At 40.7% G+C, this 22,949-nt stretch overlaps 1 protein-coding gene across 5 annotated transcripts in view; it reads left to right on the plus strand.

The window, feature by feature from the left end:
- Positions 1–3,397: 3,397 nt before the first annotated feature.
- The window catches only part of LOC121296841 (protein Jade-1-like), a 41,218-nt gene continuing 21,666 nt past the window's right edge, over positions 3,398–22,949 (plus strand). For 2 of the 5 annotated variants that reach the window (XM_041222685.1, XM_041222690.1), the window contains exons 1-4: positions 3,399–4,376; positions 8,942–9,005; positions 11,226–11,317; positions 14,380–14,537. In XM_041222685.1, coding sequence (XP_041078619.1) covers positions 8,942–9,005; positions 11,226–11,317; positions 14,380–14,537 — 314 coding nt within the window. In that variant the 5' untranslated portion in view covers positions 3,399–4,376. The other 3 variants (XM_041222689.1, XM_041222688.1, XM_041222687.1) reach the window with 3 other exon arrangements.

A 22,949-nucleotide genomic window follows, 5' to 3' on the forward strand; every position in this document is an offset into this window, starting at 1 on the left:
AAACAGAGTGTGTAAATAAATAAATAGATCAATTAAAATAAAATAAAACAAGATAAAAATATAAAATATTTGATAAAAATGAAATAACTGCATTTCATCCACCATTGATATCAAACACTCTGAAATCAACGACGTGAAGAAAGGGAAAGATTGTGCTCTCTTCATGAGGGTTTGTCATTCATTGAACAGTGAAAGCTTTTAAACACAGTCTTTGTAACGGTCCCCTTGATAATGTGCCCAAAAAAATACAATTTCTTGACAGCCCCACAACTTTGTACAGGAGCAACTGACATCAAGACACTAAACTATATTTTAAACAATGTGTATTTTTAACCTAGAATAGGAAATTGCAAAAACTTGTATGAGGAAAGCAAACCAAAATGGGATGTCATGATTATAAGATCCAAACGGCCTTTGTGTAATTGATCTGGTCATAAGCGTATTGTAACAAGTAGATAAACAAGCCTTCATCTTTTGTTAGCTTGTAGAAGCACACCTTACCACTAATGGCAATGCCAGCAATACAGTTAAAGTTGAAATGCATTATGCATACTTGTGACGAGGGTGTCTGTCTGTACATGTACCTTCTGTGAACAATGACATGTATTATTACAGCATACTATGCAATCGTAAGCACAAGTGAAGCCCTACAGGTATTAGATACATGGACTAGTTCTAAAGCTTTGATAAAACAAAAAAAGCCAAAGAGAAGAACTGAACTTGTGCCGACCAAAGGTTCTACCTGCAGGAGTGCTAAGTGCTTCTCCCTGGGTGGCAATTTACAATACTGACTTCCCACTGCTCTCTCACTATGAGTTGTTCATTCAAACGTCAGCATTTTTTAAAGAAGTCAGCTAGCTCAGGAAACTGATATACTTAGAGGTACAATCAGCTGTCAATTTCCTCATCGCATATCGGACAGGTAATAATTCATACTCATTTCTGCATTGAGAACATTTTGCTGTTCAAAAGCAAGAAGCAAAACATGTAGACCCTTTCTAAAATACTTCAACTGGAAACTATTAAACCTAGTAATGTACACACTGAGAAAAAGTCATTCTAGCAATGCGCAAGGGAAGCATATGCTCCTAGGTAGCTTGCTATTTGAAGTGTGAGGTTCCTGGTAGGGTACCAGGATGACTGATCAACCAGTTAAAATATACTTGAGGCTTGCAAAATAAAAGCCATGGCAATCAATAATGAATCCAATTTTGCATCTCTAAGGCATACTGTTGTTTAGGTGATTAAAATAGGACAGGGGAATGAATAATATTAGATCTGCTGTTTTAGACCGATTGGAAAGACCCCACTGTTTACACACTTTTCTTGGTTCTTTAGTCATTGTAGCAGGAAAGATAGTTCACTTCTAGGCCCAGTGTATATACATGAACTAACCTAGGTACTGTATTTATTTGAAACACCCTGTTTAACCATATAGACCATACAGCTAACATTAGAAAAAGACTGTGCCCTTCAGTGGTGCTAATAATAATTTCTTGGCTTGGGAATCACTGATCTATTGCACCATTCCCATTAATGAAGTTTAATGGCTGTTAGATTATCTACAGTTTTTTTTTTTTTTTTTTTCTCTGTGGGATATATTTATTGAAAGACCATAAAGAGACATTAAACAGTTGGTGATATAAAACGAAACTGAGCTTTTCATTGTATATTTTGTTTTTTGTTTTTTTTTATTGCTAACATTGACATTTTAATTGCTGGTTGTAACACTAATTACATTGTAAATCATGCATGTGTGGATGCAGTTCATGGAATTGATACCATTTAAAATACATGTGTAGCCTTTTTGTTTTTTATAATGTGAAAGTGTTGTTGACATATTAATTTGGGGATCTTCTTATTAGAGAATCTAGTAAGGAGTGGCATTTTATAAACACCAAACTTGTACCTAGTGTCACATTTCAATAACTTTACTAATTGGGACTAGTGGAACTGTTATCGATTTGTTCAGATAACTGATTATTATTAAAATAGTTTAAAAATGAAATGATATCATTCAGAAAATTGCACCAAATACAATATAACCCCTGTCATTTAAAATACATAACAATCCGGAACTACTTGTACACAACCTGCCAGTCAAATTGGGTGATTTTCATATAGCCAAGGTGTTCATAAATCGTGCAATTGGAGAAATACATTTATTATAATTTAGTTACCAAAAATGCTTGTTGGGATCAGAGACTTCTATAAAGTCATGCCGAACTTTATACAGTAATTTATAGCCTTAGCTGTAAGCAACAACTGCCCTATATAATGCCTGATTGGATAACTATAGGTTTCTGTCTATGTACAACAAAACCATAACTACGTACACAAACAAACACCGATTTAATTATGAAATCACGTCAGGCTTATTGCAAATCTATCACATTAGGCCTAACACTAGTTACCAAGTTAGCTTTGACACTCGGGAAAATATGACATGTTATTATTTATTTTTGTTATTTTACTAATTCAAAACTGATACTCAAAGCCAGGAGATATGTAGAACAGTAGACCGTCCACCAGCTATTACAGAACGGGGGACTGACCTGAGCTGAAACAACGCCCAAGAGTTTGGTCAGTAGTATTTATTGTTGTCACTTTTATTTTTGTTTATCAGAAGCATTGCTCATCATTATGCATAGTACTTTGCGAAACATGGTGTGATGGTCTAATTTATTTATTAGTAATTGTCGTAAGACTAGTGGCGCTGGTGTTACATCTGCTATATAATGTATTGGTTGGGGGGTTTCATTGTCTATTTGTGGAGTTAGTAATATTGATCTATTGTAAAAGAATAGGAGAATGACACTTAAATGTGGTTGAGCTATAAAAAAAGAATGCGCAAACTGGGGAAAAGTAAACAGCAGTCATTGACAAATGTATTATTATTATTATTATTATTATTATTATTATTATTATTATTATTATTATTATTATTATTATTATTATGCACATCATTTGACATATTTACGGCTTAGTTTACCAGAAATGAATAAACCAGAAATAATAAAAAAAAAAAAAAACATTGATTTGTTGTAGGTTGTTTATTAAAAGCCATTTAAAACCTTTGAAGTTGTTATTGTAAACACTGAAAGCGTAACGTAGATACTGCACATGCACCGGCATAAACCTTGGAATCTGTATAGTGTGGGAGCAATGTAGTGAGAATGAGGCTCGTAACAGTTTGCCAATCAGTTAGGCTAGACAACGTGAACTCTCAGGCACACTCTTATATAGCTTAGTATTATACTAAAAAATAATAATACCGCAACAAACAAGTGTTTGCTAACAGCACAGGCTTTTCGTTTGTTTGGTGGCAATTTATTGCAACACATGCTATTTAAAATGTGTTCACTTGTGTGTTTAAAACTAGAAAATGACGCGTTGTTTTTTTGTTTTTTTTTAATGCTTGTTATTATGATCTGATATGTATTTTGAAAAAGCTGAGCGTGTGCTGTATCTGTTATGTAAGTGTCAAAAAAAAAGAGCTTGTTCCTTTAAAAGTGAATGAGACAGCCCCGAAGCAAGCCCGGTTGCAGAAGTCCCGATATGTCTGTACAGCTCTGCTGCGTTTGGAACAGTTAGCTCGTACGCATTTTTATACTGGGTTTTGAAAGCAGCTCTCAAATGGCATCACTTCCCCCAAGAAACTTGACAGGCGGGTCAACTGCAGCCGAAAATGTTTGGATTTTGTTGTTGGGATAAAGAAACTGTTATTTGAGACGCATTTTTGTACGCAGGAGAAAAGGCAAATTTTAAGTACGTCATTAATATGGCGCCAAAACATTTTTAAGTATGAGCTTATTTTTGTTGTGAGGTTGCAAGATCCAGTGGCAAAAATACGCCTGTACAATCGCAAGGGAGGAGAGGAGCGGAGAGAAATGTTTTGGTGGCGCGAGAGCGTTGCGAAATTAACCTGATTCGAGTTGTATGCCAATTTGATCCACCAGAAGAAGAAAAGAAAAAAAAAAGTCTAGCGTGTACTGCAGTTCAAATTATAAAAATCGGATTATCACTGGACGGGAACGGAACGTGCGATCGGATTACTGCAAAAGATAACATATTTCTGGATTTCACAAAGTCTAAAAAGATACATGCAGTTAAAATCTGGTTCCGCAGGCGGCCATCTCAGTTCTATTGCATATCATGTTTTCTTCTGGGTGTAATAATATTAGGTGGATGGAGTAGTTACTTGTATATTTTACTGTCGGGAGAGGATTGAACGCTATCACAGAACCAATGTGGAATGGATCTAGATTGAGCAAGTACACGATGATCCCCTAATTTTACAGCATCGTTCAACTCCCCTCCCCTCGATCCGAGGACGGGCTCGCATGCTCTGAAAAGCAACCTGCACCTCAAGCAAGGTAAAAAAAAAAAAAAAAAAAAAAAAAGCAATTGCTTTGATTATTGGTCTTTTCAAATAACAAGAAAAAAAATAAAGAGTGGAGACTTGCAGGAAATGAGCCGGATTGGGAGATTCTTGCGCATGTAGGTCAGATGTATTTGTTTGAGATACAGATCAGAAGTAAAACATGCCTAGTATAGAGAATAACTTTTTTGAAAGAAAAAAAAACACACACAACGTCAAAAAAAAAAAAAAAAAAATTTGATAGTCGTTTATTAATGCTGCCTTGAAAACCGACTTTGCACGCAGTTGCTAAAAAAATGCAAAACCCCGGAGGTGATGTTTACGAAGGACAGCATTGTGGATAACCACAGCGAGGCTAGGTAATGTTTCTAAGACATTTTTATCTTCTATATTATTGGCAGTTGAGTAAGTAACAGGAAGGAAGTGCTGTCGTTTTTAAAGTTAACGCCAGATTTTAAAAATGCATGCGATTTTATTTTGGTCGATGTTTACTTTTTTTTTTTTTTTTTAATTAATGTTGTTTTTAAATGCAAATATATATTTAGGAATGGAAAGAGAAGATGCATATGCTAGTAGTATTGGATGCTGAAGGTGCATGGAATGCAGGCAGGATTATTGCTAGTTACGTTATGTGTTTCAATCCACTGCAAACTAGCACGACGCAGCAGCGATATACTTGATGCTCATACGATTTAGTTTGGTTAAAGCAAATATTGGGATTTGGAATATACTGTAAATGGAACCGTAGAAAACAAGCTGGCCGACTACTGCTCTTCCTTCTTTTTTCACCTTCTCTATATTCGTGGTTTGCAGAGCTCACTGTAGGGGGCGTGGCCGTTGTTTACCTTCTAAAACTCAGTGTGCTCACATCTGTGGGGGGCGGGGCTCTTCAGCAGGCAGAGACATCGGATGTCCTTTTGCTGCGTATGACATATCTTGTACCGTATTGTGTGATTGCAAAACGCTGGAAAGGTTAAGCTTCATGCTTTTGCAACAGCCAGTATAATTGGTGTACTCAGATATAGGGGAGTCGGATAAAGTTTTATTTTCTTTTTAATATAAAGGAGATGCGCAGTTCTCATGAAATAAATACTACACCCGTTTCTATATAATTTGAGAATTGTATTATTGACAGGACACTTGCTTATTGCTAGGTTTAGGTTAGCAATCATTCAGTTTATGCACATCAGTAACAATTGTAATGTATTGTGATTTATACTTGTATGAAGGTGTAGGAGGGGGGTAGGCGTTTGAAAATGGAATCCACCCAACTCCAGGTATGAAACCAATCTCAGATACGTGACACTCTTTTCAGCTTGCGCACTTCGTCCAGTGTTGCATCGCATTCTTGCATCAGCATCAGCTTGCAGTGAATTGAAGTAGTTTGTTCAATAAAAGTATGTATATAGTTCTTAAATTACAATGCACTACTTAAATACAAGGGCCCCATGTCCTGTAATGATACTTGGAGCTTGAGAAATCGATTTCAATGCCATCTGCAAAGACACTTACTTGTTACCTATTGTTGTCAGCAATGAAGTAGGCTGATGGGCAGGGTAGGTGATGTCAACTGCTTAGCATGTAGGTAATGTAACATAGCATGAAATTACTGTCTTACTGTCCCTGCATCACATAATTGGCCAGTGCAAATGAGAAAACCAGACAAAGTCATTCATGCATCTACTGCATTGTGGTGTTTACAGTGCTGCTGTAGTGCAATGGTCTAAATGCATGGCAGTTGGAGGTCTTTGGTTTCACTCACTTTTTAGTTTTCTTTTTTGTGTCTTACTGGAGATGCCATGCTGAGCATTCAAGAGTTCTGTTCAGCCAGCCTGGTAGATCAGCTCTCTGCTGTTTGCTTCCACTCCAGTCAACATAACCCTGCACAAGGGCACTTTAAGGCAGCATGACTAGGGTATGGCATGCTTAGTCCATCCTGAAACAAGTAGGTCAGCTTGTCAGCAAACACAGTCATGCCCTTGTAAAGGCATAGGGCCTAGTGGGAACATGCGGTTAGTAAGAATAATGAAGTATTCTATAGGGGCTGTATGAACACATTAACATGGGAATAATTGTATGAAAGCAGCTGGCTTTATGGGAGGCATATATTTCTATTTACTATCTTATTACAACAATGCTGTTTAATTACCAAGCCTGAGAAATGGGGGGCATGGTTCTGCAAGAGGCAAGTATTTCTGTAGAGTCTGCACTGGCAGTTTCTTCCTCCCTGAAAGAGTGAGTTTGTAAAAGATTTGCAATGTAAAATCCCTGTTGCAGGGGGAAAGAAATTACTGTTGCACACCCAAGTTGGTCATTTGTATACATCGTATAGGCTTGGCATAACAGGATTGTTTGTAATTTTATTAAACATGACAAATACCGGGCCGTGAATGCAGGGAAAGTAAGTGAAAAAAAAAAAATGAAAGTCATACAGATTCAGAGGGTTGAAGTAGTGTTACTCGCAGGGTAAGGTGTATCTAGCCAGGGTAATTGGGAATTGAGCCTGTGATAAATATGACCTGCTCTGGGGATCACCACCTTCCTTTCAAAGAGTTCCACAGAATCTTCAACATCTACGAAACAGACCCCACCCGGGTTTAATATCTAACCGAGTGACGTCATCTCCCTTATTTGACTGGTAAATTTGAACATTCGGAATGAAAGCCTTGCATTGATAGACAAACCCCTTGCTCGGTTCCTTGGTACCTTTGCGCTCGAGTGACTCATCAGCTCTCCTGTCATTGGTATTTCAAGTAGATTGTTGGTCTGTGTGTATGTGGTTAATTTCTCAGGTGTGACATTTGTGGGGAATCGAAACCTTAGTGGAGCATTCAGTTCAAAGCATTTAGTACCCTCAATAAGACAAATTAGAGCCATGGAAACAGTAGTGCTTGCAGTTAGACCAGAGAACCATATGAAAGCATCTGCAGTAAAGCAGACTGCAGAAGACAAATAAATTCAGACTAGCTACACAACAGCTAGGCTTCAAGTTGCTTTATAACTGCTGTTAAAATAGTACACATATACAATTGTAGAGACTGCATAGTTTTAATGCTGTATAACAGTAGCCCAGTGCTATTTGACTTTATTTAGACTTGAAGGCCATTTTAGATGTTTGATACAGTGATGGCTGACTGATAATTTAAGCAGGTCATTTTTAATGAGTTGCTTGTTTTTTCTTAGCAACCAAGGTAAGTATTTTGTTTTCAAATGAGCTAATTCCAGTTGAATGCTATTGGCTGTTGTGCGTTTTCTTCCTCCAAAAATAGCTCAATTGGCGTGTCTTTGTAAGTGAAGTGAGAGCAGAAGCCAGGCCCTCTGGGAATGCTGATGACATCATCATTCTGGTGTTGTTGCTTTTTAGTTTAGCAGACAGGGAACATTGGACATATAAAGGATCGCAGCACCAGCTTTAAATTAAAAAATGTGCGAGTGAGGGGGGAAGTCTCTTTAAAAAGAGTGCATGCAAAGGAGACTGGCACACTGCCCGGTGTTTCTTGACGTCATGTGGCTCCCTTGTTTATACATCTACCTTTGTACAAAAATGCTGGCTGATTTTCTCTTTAGCAACACACGAAGTTGCTCAGGCATACTAGTCAGTGGTGTGTTTGTGCATGCACGAGCGGGTGTGTGTGCGTGTGATGTGATGTCTGTGCGTGTGTGCACGCTCACCTGGCAACAGTGGATAGGACCTCTGTTGACATTAAAAAGGGATCAGGTTACCTACTGTAAGTCATCTAAGAACTATGAAAAGAGAGTGGGGCATGCAAAACCAGAAGCCACAAGTACATGACAGAGCTTCATGTGCGCTATTATCTGTCAGCAATCATTGAATTACGAAAGCGTGTGAATGTCCCATAGATGAAACTAATTCCTCTTTATGTGGCCACCACCTGTACGTACTACTGTAGGTGTGCTGTGCTTAGCTATTTTTATTTAGCACATGCAGTAATGGTAACTATTATTGTGCTTTCTTCATGTTCGTTCAAAGGCACACGTTCTACAACAAATTTAACTTCTCCTTGGTGCCACTAAGTTGTTTCTTGCTAGTTTCACTAGATGTTATTGTTGTTTTTATTTTGTATTACTCCTCTTGGAAAATGTACCTTTGTGCGTGCTTTAAAATGTGGCCCATTTTGACCAAAACCTTGGCCCCTCTCCTTTATATACCCCTTGAGGGATGGGACTTAGTAGAGTTGCTGAGCTAGGGAGAACTTTCTGGAGAGGAGAAGGGTTTTCCAAGCAGCAGATGCCCTTTGGAGTACAGCATGCAGTGATTGATGGCGGCGTATAGACTGTAAACCGTGTTCCTTTTTCACTGCTGCTAGCTTACTCTCTGCTGCACTCACAAAAGTTTCTTGGCAAGTGCAATACTTTTGTGAAGAAGGTAACTGAAGGAACCCATCTCCCTCCCCCCCGGCGAAGGTTCGTGGAGAGCAGCAGAGTTCACACACAACCATGGGAATAGGAGCTTGAGTAGAAAATAAACAGAACACAATGTACGCAAATTCCAGCTTGACCTGCTCGCTGACTGTTTTCTTTCTTTTTTTCCCCAATCAGATGGAAAGTGAAAAGAAAAGGAGGAAATACTCGTCCAGCAGCAATGACTCCGACGCCACTGACAGTAAGTAGCCGTTGTATCAAGATGAGGTCACCGCCACCAGCGGGGGCTAATTATTTTGAAGCGAGTCAGGACTGGATGGAAGAGGTTACGCTCAGCTCAGTTTGACAGATCCCCTCTGCCCCCTGAGTAATAAAAACAAAATGTAAAACTCCCTCACAGAATGTTTATAGACGGCTGTGACCCGTATACCCTTCGTTTGAGGATGCATAGCCCTCCTGTGACTGAGAATAGGTGTGTGCATGGAGCAAAACCACAAGCTGTGCAACTCACACCCTACCTGGTGAGAAAGTCTCTAAAGTTTGTCAAAACACTGATTTCTATGTCATTTTCCTGTATGTGGAGGGTGCCTTAAACTATTGATGTTACTGTCATACAAACAATATTGAACCAAGTCGTTGTCATAAGGAACTTGGTTCACTTGAGCTGGAATGATCCAGCCTGCAGACTGTTATAGCCCTTTCCTTTAACCTGTTACATACATCTGGAAAGAAGGCATTGCATGTAAAACTGCCAGCGTTCTGAGTGCAAGTGGAGTGGTATATATATATTTTGCTATCTAGGCAGTTCCTAAGGGCAAGGCCACTATGATGTTTTATAACAGAACAGCCCTAAGTGTTATTATGTGAGAGCTTTTGATTAAATCCCCTTGCGTATGTCAATTCCAGCTCACAAATGCCAGTGGATTTTCTCTGTCTCCTTTAATTCCGCTACAGCTTCCCCCAAAACCAGAAACTGAGTATTCAAAGTGACAGACGATTTGCTTCTATGCCGATTTTATTGCATTCCAGGTGTGGATGTCTAGATCCTTGTCTGTATTAGTGTGCGAGGATATCACGGTTCTCTGGGTTGTAATAAATGTGATATCAAACCTGAAGCCAAGGCATCCCAGCAGTTAATGTAAACCAAAGAGCACCCTTGTTCCCATGATTTATGCAGGCAGGTGTTTGAGCCCTGTGCTTGCTTAACCCCCTCAGGGCATTCTTGTCTCTGTACTCCCAGGCAAAGCTAGTTAGATATTCACTCTCATTTCAGGGCTGTTGTATGCAGTGTCTGTTGCATAAGAGCACAATTGTAAATATAAGACAAATTGGCTCAAACACCAGCGACAAAGGAAGCTGTCTTCCAGGATGCTATTTATTCTCTAGGGGATAGGTAATGAGTGCATTTCAGTTAAACAGGCAGGCACTGTAGGCCTGTCAACAGTAATGATTTCCACACTACACCTCATTCTTCATTGCAAGCGATACTTCGCCTGACCTCTAAGCTTCAGGCAGACTGTTGAAATGTTTGTACCTTTCTAACACTTTAAGGCTAATAAACATTCAGGTGAGGTGCATAGATAAATAGCTCAGCATGTTCAAGTACTGGATAGCCTTGTGTTTATTTTTTGTCTAGGAAGACAAAACTGTAATGCTATTGTCAATGACTAATGCTATTGATACTGGACTTGGAACTGGTTTTCCTGTTTTGCCCAGCTGAGCTTCTTCCTTCTTGCTAAATCTTCTCCCAGTAGTTCACACTAATTTCATACACTATTAAATGTCTTCACTCAGCCCACTCTCAATTGCATCTGCCCATTGAGAAACACATACCCACGTACCCATTTTAGCCCTGCTGGTGTCATTCAGTTTTTATGCTGTGTGGAGTTTTACCCTGGGAGTTTAAAACCTGAACAATCTGCTACAGAGGAAAAACCCATTCAGGGCTCAAAAGTCAATGCACCGCCTTTGATGTGTATCTGCATGTATTTCACTTGCTCTGTTTTCCTAACTCTGTTCAAACTTTAATACCTTCGTCACTTAATACCCACTTACAAGTGACCCCACCTGACCCCGTGTCTGAATGCAGAACAACTAAAAAGAAAGCTGTGTGCAAGAGATGTGATGTTGGTGTTGCTGCCCAGCGATAATCCCTGCAGATCACTGAAGATTAAAATAGCCTTATACAACATGGGTATTAAGCATGCCACTTTTGAAGAGATTCCTTGTAAACAATTTCCTAGTACTAGTGTGCTTGCTATTTTGAGCACATATACAGTGTTGTTGGCACTTTCTGTTGATGACAATATGTGAATAATCTGTATTTTATAGGTCAGACATCGCTGGCCATGCATACAGTATTTGCCTGCCCACAGTTAACCAGTTGACCTCATCTTTATATATGTGTCATTAATCTCTGGGGTGCTTAGTTTAACTAACCATGGTTCTTGTTTTGTTTCAGTTCATGTAACCTCTTGGTCTAGGTGTTCCAAGAACATGAATACTAACAGCACCTGGGCTCGGCAGGAGGACAAGCCGAAGAAGCCCTCTGAGGTTAGTTTTCAGTGAACCTGTGCCAGGGTTATCCCAGCAGGATGCTGTGGGCTAGTGTCCTGGTGCCTGCAGAGAACAGAAGAACATGTGATCATCTGATTCCTCGAAACTGGTTGATCTTTAAACTTTATCAGATCGGGTCTTTAAGAATCCCAGTGATTCCCTCTGATTTCCTGCTCTGTGCCCTTCTCCTGTTCTCTGTACCACCACAGTGTTAGCTTGGTCACTCGTTTAAAGAGCATTCTACAACTCTCTCGGACTTAATGGTTGATATTGACACAAACAGCTGTCCAAAAGCCACAAAAAATGCGATGCCACCTACTATGTAAATGCCAGCAAGCTGTGACAGCCCACAGAATCGTTACCTTACAGTTATGCAAGCTGTAGAACTTAGATGTCAGCAGCTGTAGAAATGTATTGAAAATACAATACTGTGTGAGGGAACATCATATTTAAGTTCAAATTTAGAAGTCTACATAAACCCACTGCTGTTTTTTAAAGCCCTCTGAAAGGTGATACTACTTGAGTCTAAAATGTGAAGCCAAACACTACTTGCCATTGAGCTCCATTGCCAATACCTCTGCAGAAGAGAAAAGGAATGACACCTAATTATTGACCCAAGATACCCTCCTCTTCCCTTCTCAATCATTCTGAAACTGGCTGTGCTGCCTTTGTTATTGCCTGGATATTAGAGCATCAAGCAAAGCTTTGAACCTGATTTAAATTGCCAATGTAAATTGTAAGCGAGCTGATGCTTGGCCCCTTTCCTCTTGAGAGGAAGGTTGAGCTTTGTGCAAGACCAGACCGTTCAAAGGGAATTCGAGTTAGAAACCGTTACCTGCTTGCTATTGTTTTCTGTAAATGCTTCCCAGTGTTCAGTTGTGTTATCTGTGTTGCTCAAAGACAGGCTTGCATTGCTGATTGATGGTGAAAGCAATTCCCTTATTTCTGTGGAGAGGAGTGGGAATCTGGGTTGCGCGGCCACCTGGGCTTGAACAGTTTTGTCGATTCCGACAACACAGAGGAAACAGTAAACAATCAGATCAAGAGACAGTGGGCTGTTTACTCAAACTGAACTTGGTGTATTGGATCAGGTACTCTTGTCAGTCAGCTTACAGTCCACTGATTGTGTTTCATTTAGGATTGGCTAATGCATACTTTAAGACAGACATTTTGCATTTGGGAAATGTGTATGTGATTATTATTATTATTATTATTATTATTATTATTATTATTATTTTATTTTATTGATTTGAATTGATTTGTATTTTATATCGTCCAAAGTCATTTGTGCGAAAGAATACAGAGCTTTTATTGTGCAGAAGAACAGTGGATTCCTATCCTAATCTTAATTGCTATCTTAATCACTTAACAAACAAACTAATCCGAAAGGGAAGTGTGGAGACAGACACTACACTAAAAATAAGGGCTACTTTCTTAATTCCATAGTCTTCCTGTTTATGTTGCTCTTGGTTGTGATTTATTGAACCTCTTTTTATAATTAGGGCTTCTGATTTTTGGTTTTAACGGCACTGCTGTGGTGGGTGTTGTAAGCGTGTTCCACAGTAGCAGTGTGTGTCTCATGGTTGTTTGAAGGTTCAGTTTGTATATAGTGGATCTTGTTAAAGAGGGGACCAGACACTGCTTCAAATTTAGAACAAGAGCCCATAAATCGAAGTAAAAGTAAGTTTAGAACAGACCGTAGAAAGAGTTTTAAATGCATGGAATAGTCTACCAGGTGAAGTAGTAGGATCTAAAACATTGGAGACGTGTAAAAAAAAAGACTAGATTCTGTGCTTATTCCCCGTCCCCAGTAGGAGGGAATGGTGTGCTAACAATGGATGAGTCTTGATGGGCCGACTGGCCCTTTCTCGTTTCCAAGGTTTTCTTGTTCTCTTATCCGTGGCTGGTACCTTTGGAGGTGAAGTCCATTAGAACAATTTGACCAGTCGCCCAAAAAAAAAAAAAAAAAAAAAAAATATTTACCATGCAAAGCATTATTAGACAGTCTGCTCAGAGCAATCATTTCAAAGTTACTGGAAACTTGTAAACCGTGAATAGTGGTCAAACTATCCCATAACTGCACTAAACACTAAGTTATTGTTAAGTACTTTACGGCACCCTTTTACATAATCACTGCTTGTGTGCAGGTTGGTGTTGGTCGTATGCCCATAGATACTCAGTTTTGTTACTAAGGGTGTCACGTGGTCAGGGTTCTGCAGAAGGCAATGCCATTTCATACTGTATGAGAAAGTAGACACTGAAGCCAGGGACCTTGTAATTCTATTTCCCTGACATTAATTAGCCATGGTTGAGTTGTGTAAAAACACTGCAGTAAAAAGAATCCCTGGCACAGCAACACTGGAGCCCTGCACTGCAGCAGGAATTGGGCTGGGGAAGAGCTTTAGGAAATCAGCACTTTCTGGGGCTTTACAACCAGGAGATCCCAAGACAGGCTGAGTGGGTGTGCTGGGTTTTTGTTATGTGGCCAGTTTTTGTGTTTTGTTGGTGGTGTTTTAAAATTTTTTTATTTTTTTTTAATGACTGCATTAAACACACAATGTTTTGTTTTCTGTTCCAATTAATGGACTAGATTTGCTGCAGTATTTTACTTTAAAGTGTTGCAAAGTATCAGAAAGCACACCGTGAAGGCATGATAAAGCACAGAATGAATGGAATTTGAGAGTAGGCTGTATGTTGACCTGAAGTGGGGGGGGGGGTTGTGGGGGGGGGGGGTGGGGGGGGGGGGGGGGGGGGGGGGGGGGGGGGGGGGGGGGGGGGGTGAAACATTGTTGCTCGGATTCTATAATTATGCATGTATTTATGCATCCGTATCTTTTTTTTTTTTTAATTATTATATTCCTTCAAAACACCCAAGCAAGTTGATTGTTGCAAATCAACAGGTGTGCTGAGAGATTTATCAGGTTATCGATGATGTTATCAAGTGTGATCTTAGCAGTTTCAAACTGAACTGGCACTTCATGCGGAACATTGGAATGGAAAGAGTTAAACTTCTTCTGTGGCTCTTTTTTTATTTTTTTTTTTTTTTGTTGCTTTTGTAGGTATTCAGGACAGATTTTATTACTGCGATGAAGCTGCCAGACTCATCCCAGCTGAGCCCCGATGAGTTTTACATCCTCACTGATCCCTGGAGGCAGGAGTGGGAGAAGGGGGTTCAGGTGCCAGCCATGGTGGAGGCCATCCCAGAGCCTGTGGTCAGGTAGGGAGGCCGTGGGGGATGGCGTGAATGGGGCTTTAGAGAGCTGGATGCTGTGGATTTCACAGATGGGAGGTGGATTCAGTGTTGCTGTGACTCGCATCAAAGTGGCAGACACCGGAAGACACACCCTGTTTTCATTTGCTTGTCGGGGTCGTGGAGATTGTCAGGTTTTGAATTAATTTACCTTGTGTTGTCGGCTCTAGATAACGCACCTAGTCGCTGTTAATTTACATGGTACAGTATTTTGCATTTTGCAAGTCCTTTCATGTATAGAGTTCAAGGGAAACTGTGTGCTCTAAGCAGTGCGCTGAACCACACTGCAGTGTCTTTAGAAAAGTTTGATCGCATCCAAAGCATATTTATATGTCAGCCACATTGATCTGTGCAGTGTTTATGCTTTTGTACACAATAACTATGGAAGTAATCAATAATCAATAATAGTGTATATTGCGACCTTTTGCTTTTATAAAAAGTTTTAGGTATCCCTGTAGCTCTCAGAATGTCTTACATTGAAGTACAAGTGTGCTGCTAGTGGATGTAAGAAATAGCAGTTTGCACACCCATTAGAGTGCTGCAGGGGACAGCTCAATGGTTACACTCTGGTGTACCAGATGTACTTGAAGATTTGACATGGTTCTGAGAGCTCTATGAGTCCACAGGACAAGGATAGATTAATTAAGATAACTGTACCAAGGTGCTCTTCGCCACTCTGTGCGATTCAGAACAGCTCTTTGTTGAGACAATTAAACCTGATCCCTTTGGTGGTCACAATGGAGGGATTGCACCCCACATCAAAACACGAAGTTTCACAGTACTTGAGAACTACCTGCTGTTGTATTTGACACATCAGACTTCCAGTCCAAGGTGCGCAGTGCTAATCTGTTCCATTGTCTGCCTGCAGGCACTTTATTTGAGCAGCTGCTTTGGTACAGAGAGGAAGCCTACCATTTATTGATTGGCTGATCAGTCACATGCTTGTTGTACAATAGTGCAAAGCAGGATGCTGATGTCACCTTGCTTGGCTCTTGCTATTTTAGTTTAACTGTGACGTTTCTTAAATTGGGGTTTAATATAGCAAACAGCACCACCAGGTTATTAAAGGAAAACATTCTAACTTAGAAAAATTTACTGTAGTACATTTGCACAGGAAGTTTGCAGTTTTCCATGCATTTACCATGTTTTTTATCATAGTTGATATCAGTGGTTCTCAAACTACGATGCCCAAAGATTGCCCAGGGGGTCCCCAGGAATTTGTAAAACCAAAAAATATATTTTATGTACAAAAAAATGATCTTTCACTGTTGCAAGCAATCTACAGTGCATTCAGCTTTTACTCCCTGAAGTCAATACAGTTTTTTTTTTTTTTTTTTTTTTTTGCAGTTTTCCTTTTTCCTCAGTTTGAGAACCTCTTGCTTTACTGGTTGTATACGGTCAACCATGGTTTATACAGTGGTTTACCATTCTTAGATTTGCTTGTATGTGCTTTGATTGTACTGTGCTTCTACATCCATGTATTCAAAGGCATATATTCTGCAAACAAAGACTGTTAGCTACTGTGAATAAAGTTTTGTTCAATTCAAATTGCATTGCGGTGGTTTTGATGGTGTAACCACATAGCGCTGCAGTGTGGTTCAGTAGAGAAGACTAGTTTCTGGGCCAAGTGGAAGTAATTAGTTATTACATAGCAACTCCATTGAGCAGGTAGTGAATGGGAGATTGGCAGTGCTGCCATGCTTAAGCTCTCCGAAAGCTGGGCAGCCCACAACAAGAAGAAGATGATGATGATGAATAAAAAAACAGATTGACACAGCTTAATTTTCCACTGTAGTAAATTAGAAACAGTGTCTCTTAAGCTACAAACTGGCCAAAAATAGGGAATTATTGGCCATAAAAAGATTCAGCCTGACAAAGCACTAGCTGACAGATCACAGGCAAGAAACACTGGTTCATTGAGATACTGAGGCATAATGCAGCTGTGCCTGGGCATACTGGATTTAGATATTTAGTGTTAATATTCAGCTTGGAGAATGCCCCAAAGTGCTGTTTTTGCCAGAGGTCACAAGGTCTTCTGTTCCGCCTGTGTTATAGTGCAATCATGCTGTTTCACTCTTGATATTTTGCTGCGCTTTAATGATTTCACTCTGCCACCTTCCCTTGGCAGTGAAATCAGATAAACCAACATCTTTATGGATCTGTTTCCACTGACTTGAGAGGAATGTAGATTATTACAGATTGGCACGAACGTCTGTGGTTTGTTTGCCTTTGTGTGCCACACCGTCAGTATTCATTTCTGACCACTTTTATTTTAATACTGATTATAGATGTCCAAAAACATTATGTCTGAAAAGTTGTTGCATGCAGTGCCACTTAGTGGCCAGATACTGTAATTGCACTTTGTAGTTAGTAACCTTTCCTCATAATCTATCAACATTCTGTTTTCAGGTATTTTAACAAATGCATCTTATTGTCAGCGAAAGACAGGTAGACCGATTTGGTGCCGTGGAATTGTACAAAGCTAAGAATCGGATTAATTTCTGAGGGACTGACTTTAAAATCAGCAAGTAGTTCTACTACTTAGAAAGCAATATGTATATTACTGGCCCTATATACTAGTCGTTGAAGAGGCATGACAATGAGAAAAGAAACGTCGCCACAGGAAGTTCAGGTTTTCGCTGTTGTGCTGCTTTGAAGTTTGCAGTAAATCCATTCTTTTTTGCTGTAGAAGTCTGCCACTGTATAACTCTACATAGGAAAGCCAAAACCTTGTTCTGTTTGTTTAATGGAAGTATTGTTCTTTGTTAGCATTAAATAACAGCAGACACTGTTCCTATTGCTCTTTGAAACAGACAGCAGGGAGATGAGGGGCCAGGCAGCCCAGGTAACCCATCGTAGTCTTCACTTTAGTTCTGGCTTGTTATACATTTAGCACACAGGGGTAGGCACTATCCAAATCCAGGCTTAGCCCTCCCCATGCCTTCTAATATACTGCTTACAGTAAGCAGATAATAAAAACATGTCAAAAATGCATTTTTAACAATAAAGCCTGACACTGCAGCAGTGAATCAGTCATCTGTGAACCAAAAAATGATCAATCAGATTTTACCGTGCTGAACTGTGGATTGCTTTGTGTGTGTTTCTTTTCCCCACACAATAAGATATTGTGCTGGCTGTGTGGCTCTTTATTGTAGTACAGCTTTAAACCTAATGCAACAGTAAAATTATAATACCAAAGGAAGGTCCAGCATGTGTTGTTTATGGTCTAGCACGCTCTGTCTTAGCAGTCAGGATCTGAGCAGTCTTTATTTTGCAGATATAACCAAACAGAGGAAGGGTCTGTTTACTTTGCTTATAGCTGCCTACCTATGCTGTCGCCAAAAGAGATGACTCACAAATCACTGGTGCGAATATTTTGCAAGAAAACCCAATTCCTAAACTGCCTGGATGAGAAGGTGGTTACCCTGAGGTTCAGTGCCAAGTACTGTCTGTGGTATTGTGTTTCTAATACCTGTGTGTTTATCGCTACCTATTTGATAGCTGTAGGCAGTTTCTTTCCTGGTTCTTACATGTTTATTATTCCATGCGCTTTCTGTTTGAAATGCCCTGGGTAGATAGGTATGAGTCACCCAAGTCCTGCTTTTTACCAGTGACATTTGCCACCCACTCATGCCTGTTGAGTCCACTCCACCTATTGCCTGTCTCAGTTCTCAAGCAGCAAAAACACATTAAAAGCAGAGGAGAGATTGTTCAGCTCACAGCACTGCTTTTTAAGAGCCTGCAGGGTTATTTAAGCTCTTTCTTTGTTAACATGTAGGCATGGCTCAACTAGCACATACTGATATCCCAATGCAACTGGACTGCACAGAATGTAAGCTATAACGCCACTGTTTGGGCGTGTTGTTATGTAATGAAACTTGGGTGGAACGGTCTGTGATGCTGTTTTAGTTTGATGGGCTAACGCACGGGCTGCTGGTCTAATCCTTGTCACTCCCTGTCTAACACAGTAGTTCATGTCATTCAGAGTTTCTTCCTTGGTTGTGGCTGCTAATATATATTGACTCACTCGAATGTTAAGCTGGTTGCACGCAGCATGCTCCTGGTAATGAATTGTAGTGTTGTCTGTGTTTTCTTTATCTAAACTTGTGTCTGCTTTCCAGGCCATGAGTTCTGTTCTGTATGTTAAAATCCACACAGTTTCATAGTGCCAGCCTGAAATCCATCTGACCTGAGATTTCACGGGCCACTTGTCTAATAAATACATGTGGTCTCAGCACATGCATTTCCACAACGCGGGTCGCTCCCGTGCAGAACCACTGGTAATTCATTTAGTAAGGCTAATACTGAAACGGCTGTCAATTAATCAACGTACTACAGCTAACCACTCGTCCTTTCTGCCGATTTCAGGCCTATCTTTGCAGGATTTCAGTCATTTGGATTTCACAGTGATTGTTTAGCTAACAATGCAGCAAGAAATATTGAACCGGTAGAAGTGCAAACAATATGGAATTATTGGAGTATCCTCCACAACTTTTGTGATTGATCGGTTTGAGTTTATGCATGATTAACAACAGGCTGGCTTGCTCTGTTGCTGGCCTGGGAAGATGGATAATCTTGGGTGCCTCAGGAGACCTATCTAAAACCTTGTAAACTACACACCCAGGCATGCACAAGCTGTCAGGCCTGCAGGAGGTGACCCAACAGTGTACTAGCTGTGACCAGCAGGGGGTACTGTTGCTGGCTAGCCTAATGAGAATGACTGGTGAGCGTATCCCATTGAGACTACCTGCCTGGATCAGCTTTAGCCTAAAGCTTAGAACCTCTGCATTTTCAACAGTGCTTTGTGAAGCATTCCAAATGTATTATCTATGGTGTCAGGACCGCTACCCCTGTTACAACATCCTGAAAGTGGAAGAGACCTTAGCCCTGTGTCTTATCCTTCAGGGAGTTTCTTTTACTGCACAGCACTCCCACACACACAGTACTGTGTAGAGGTGTTGATAGAGAAAGTGAAAGAGAAAAGGGGCAGCAGCATGGCTGTCTGTCTAGCACACCCATTCATTCCTCTTCTAATCAGGGAGAGACTGTGAAATGCCGTATCTCCACAAGGCAGTGTTTTAGCAAACACACACACACACACACACACACACACACACACACACACACACACACACACACACACACACACACAGAGGCAGCGCTTGGAGACCTAAAACGAGGCCCTGGCCTCTTGCCAACAAAACCCCCGGCTGCCTACAGAGAATCTTTCATCTACTGAACTGAGTCAGTGGAAAATGTGAATGAAAATTGAACTAAAAACAAACCGTGCCCCTGATATAATTAGATTTTACTGGGTGGGTGCTTGTGTGGGAGTGGGCAGGCATAAGAGATGCAGAAAGGGGGAAAGGAACTTGATTGAATTTTGTAAAGTAAGCCCAGGATGTGGATGTTAACAAGGTACAGATATATCCATGACAACGCATTTTGCATTCCTGAGCAGACCGCATTGGCATCTGAAGGAATCACAAAATGGCAGTTCAGAGAAAAACTCGGTTGAGGGCGAGCGTTAACCCTTTGTCTGCCGAAGCCAATCAAACAGTTTCTTAGAAAAATAAAAAACAAACAACAACTTGAGACCTTTTGAAAACAAGAGAGGTTTGTACACATTGTCAATCTTGGATTCAGTTTTTTATATACTTATAATTGTAAATTGAAGGGGGAAACATGCTGTTCACACTGATTTTAAATTGAAAGATGCGGTATCATTTGGTTACAGCCAGGGATTGTGAGACAAGACAGGACATGGCATCTATATTAAAGTTACCACATCCTGCATGACTCTCTTTGTGCAGCTCTTAGCTTCAGTATCTCACTGCTATGCAGGGTCTGGGTTATTATGCATATTGACTGACACCTTTTGTACCTGCCGTTTGACATCACTTCAACTCTTCTGTTCAGAGCTTGTTAAATCTTCAACAGGACCACAGACCAATCTTCACCAGCAGCTGGCTCATTGTAACTATAACATTCAAGCAGCTAGATATATATCTATATTTATAACCCAGCAGTAATTGGTTTATTGGATATATATATATATATATATATATATATATATATATATATATATATATATATATATATATATATATATATATATATATATAACTATAATGGGGAGATTCCAATGAACTTGTGTTACTGGAATGCATTGTCCAGTTCTTGGTGTGAAAGCCCTTGGGCTCTCTCGAACTCTCACTGTAGTCCTCAGCCGCACTGAGTGAGGAGAGTTCATCGGGAGAGCATGTTTCTGTGTATAACAGCTTTCGCTCTAACCCTAAGTGATAGCTGTCAAATCCTGGCTCCCTGTTGCAGCTCAGAGGGGAGAGTAGCCTACTTTTCCTTGCTTCACTTTAGCTCGGCACTTACTGGAGACGATAGAGGCAGTGTTGTTGCTCGCCCGAAGAGATGTGTGTGCGATTCTGAGTAGCACATCCGTAGAGGAGCAGAGTGATGTGAGAAGCTCAGACACAGGCAGATTTAGCCCTAGGTAAAATGTGCTGCTTGACAGCAGATAAGAAAGAAAAGGAAAAGAGAGGTCGACCCTGAAACAGAGGGAAGTTAACAAGCATATCAAAGAGGTATGCAGGAGATGAAGACAGGTGAAATGAAAAACACAAGCTTCTGTACTGTTAAATGCATTCAGAGATATTTAACACTGAAACATGCTTTCAGCTTTAAATGTATAGCTGTCTGCCTCCTGTTTTTAAACACACACACACATACACTCACACACACACACACACTGTCTTGCAAAACATGTACTGTATTTGTAAAGTGTAACTGTGTAATTGTGTAACTGTCTATAACTTCAGAGGTTAGAAACATGCGGCACTGTACTGTCACTGTGGGTAGCAGTCAGAAGATTCTGCTCATTAAACACTGCGGCACATAGGAAATCTGTCTTGAATCAATTGGGTTTGAGCTTAATACTCCCAACTGTACAAGGTTTTTTTTTTTTTCTTTTCCCCTGCCATTACCGCCCACGCTGTGTTTGCCTATTCGACTGTGTTGCTCTCTGGCCAGATAACACAGGACAGGGCATGAGTCTGCAGTATTCTGGCTGGCATAATCTGTCTGCTCTCTGATTGGCTGGCTGACTCTGAAGTCCTCTGCTGAGCTGGCATAGACGTGCAACGTCAGCTCTGACAGGGGAACTTGCCCTTCCTCCCTCTCTCCCTCCCTCTCTCCTCCCTTCCAAGCGACTGACCTGCTCCCAGGCGTGCTTCTTGTGCAGTGTCCAGCTGGGCAGGAGATTGTTAGGGCTCAGCCACGGCACAGAATAACAGGCTTTCAAAGAGCCGGGTTGCATCTGATTCCTCCAGTTCAAGGATAGTATCCAAACCACTTATTTCATATGTCATTGACTGAGTGTATAGGGTATGAGATATGTAGTCATTTTGGGCATTGGGTCGATAACAAAGGGTTGAAAGGAAACTACCATCCTCTGAACTAGCCAGGCACAGTGCTGTATTTATAGTGTTGTTAGTATTATCAGTAGGGTGCTTTGCGGGACAGCCACCCTTATCAGTTATATAAATAGAGAGTTTGATCAGGCCAAGTATACCAAGCAGCAACAAATCAGGGAGGGGCGTCAGTCAGGAGGGATTAATTAGCTGGGTGGCTGTGATCCCGTCCCCAAGCTATTGTCCATTGGCAAGCGGTTCTGCTGAAGTGAGGCAACATGGCACTGCCCACTTCTTCAGTGCTGCACGATCCTAACATTCAGTTGTGCAGGAGAGCCGCTAACAGCTTGGAGTGGATGAGAATGTGTTGAATGTTTGAAGGTTGCCTCAAACCCACGTGACCACGGGATGAGGCAATCCTGATTTTTGCATTGGAAATGAGTTGAAGCAGGAGTGAGCTGTGGGGGCGGGAAGCAGCAGCATAAAATAACTCAAGGTTATATTTATAGGTTACTGATTAATTTGTGGAGAGGTGTGTTGTGTGTCCCTCCACTTGGGCGGGGGGGGGGGGGGGGGGCATCTTCCTGAAATCTCAAGAGAGATTGTGATTGCGTTTTAATGACGAAACTGAAAAGTTTGAACAGCTGCTCTTTGCGACAGCCCTCACTGTGTTTGTCTTGCTGCCGATAAGGAGAGCTTCTGCTGCAGCAGCAGACGTGAGTAGCACTACGTTGTCCCCCGACAGCCTCTTCTGAAAAGCTGGAAGGCTCTCTTACTCAGAGGCTGTCATAGGCAGTGTGTGACTGAATCGATTCTGCACACTTAAACTTAATGAAAGAAGGGGTGCAGTAATACTCAGTGACATTATATTGGCAGATTTAATAGAGAATTTGATAGGGACTACCAGAATTTCAGCATTCGCTGCTCTCAAGGTGCAAGCATAACATGTCAACAT

This window comes from Polyodon spathula, chromosome 22 (assembly GCF_017654505.1).
Source record: "Polyodon spathula isolate WHYD16114869_AA chromosome 22, ASM1765450v1, whole genome shotgun sequence".
Lineage (NCBI taxonomy): Eukaryota > Metazoa > Chordata > Actinopteri > Acipenseriformes > Polyodontidae > Polyodon > Polyodon spathula.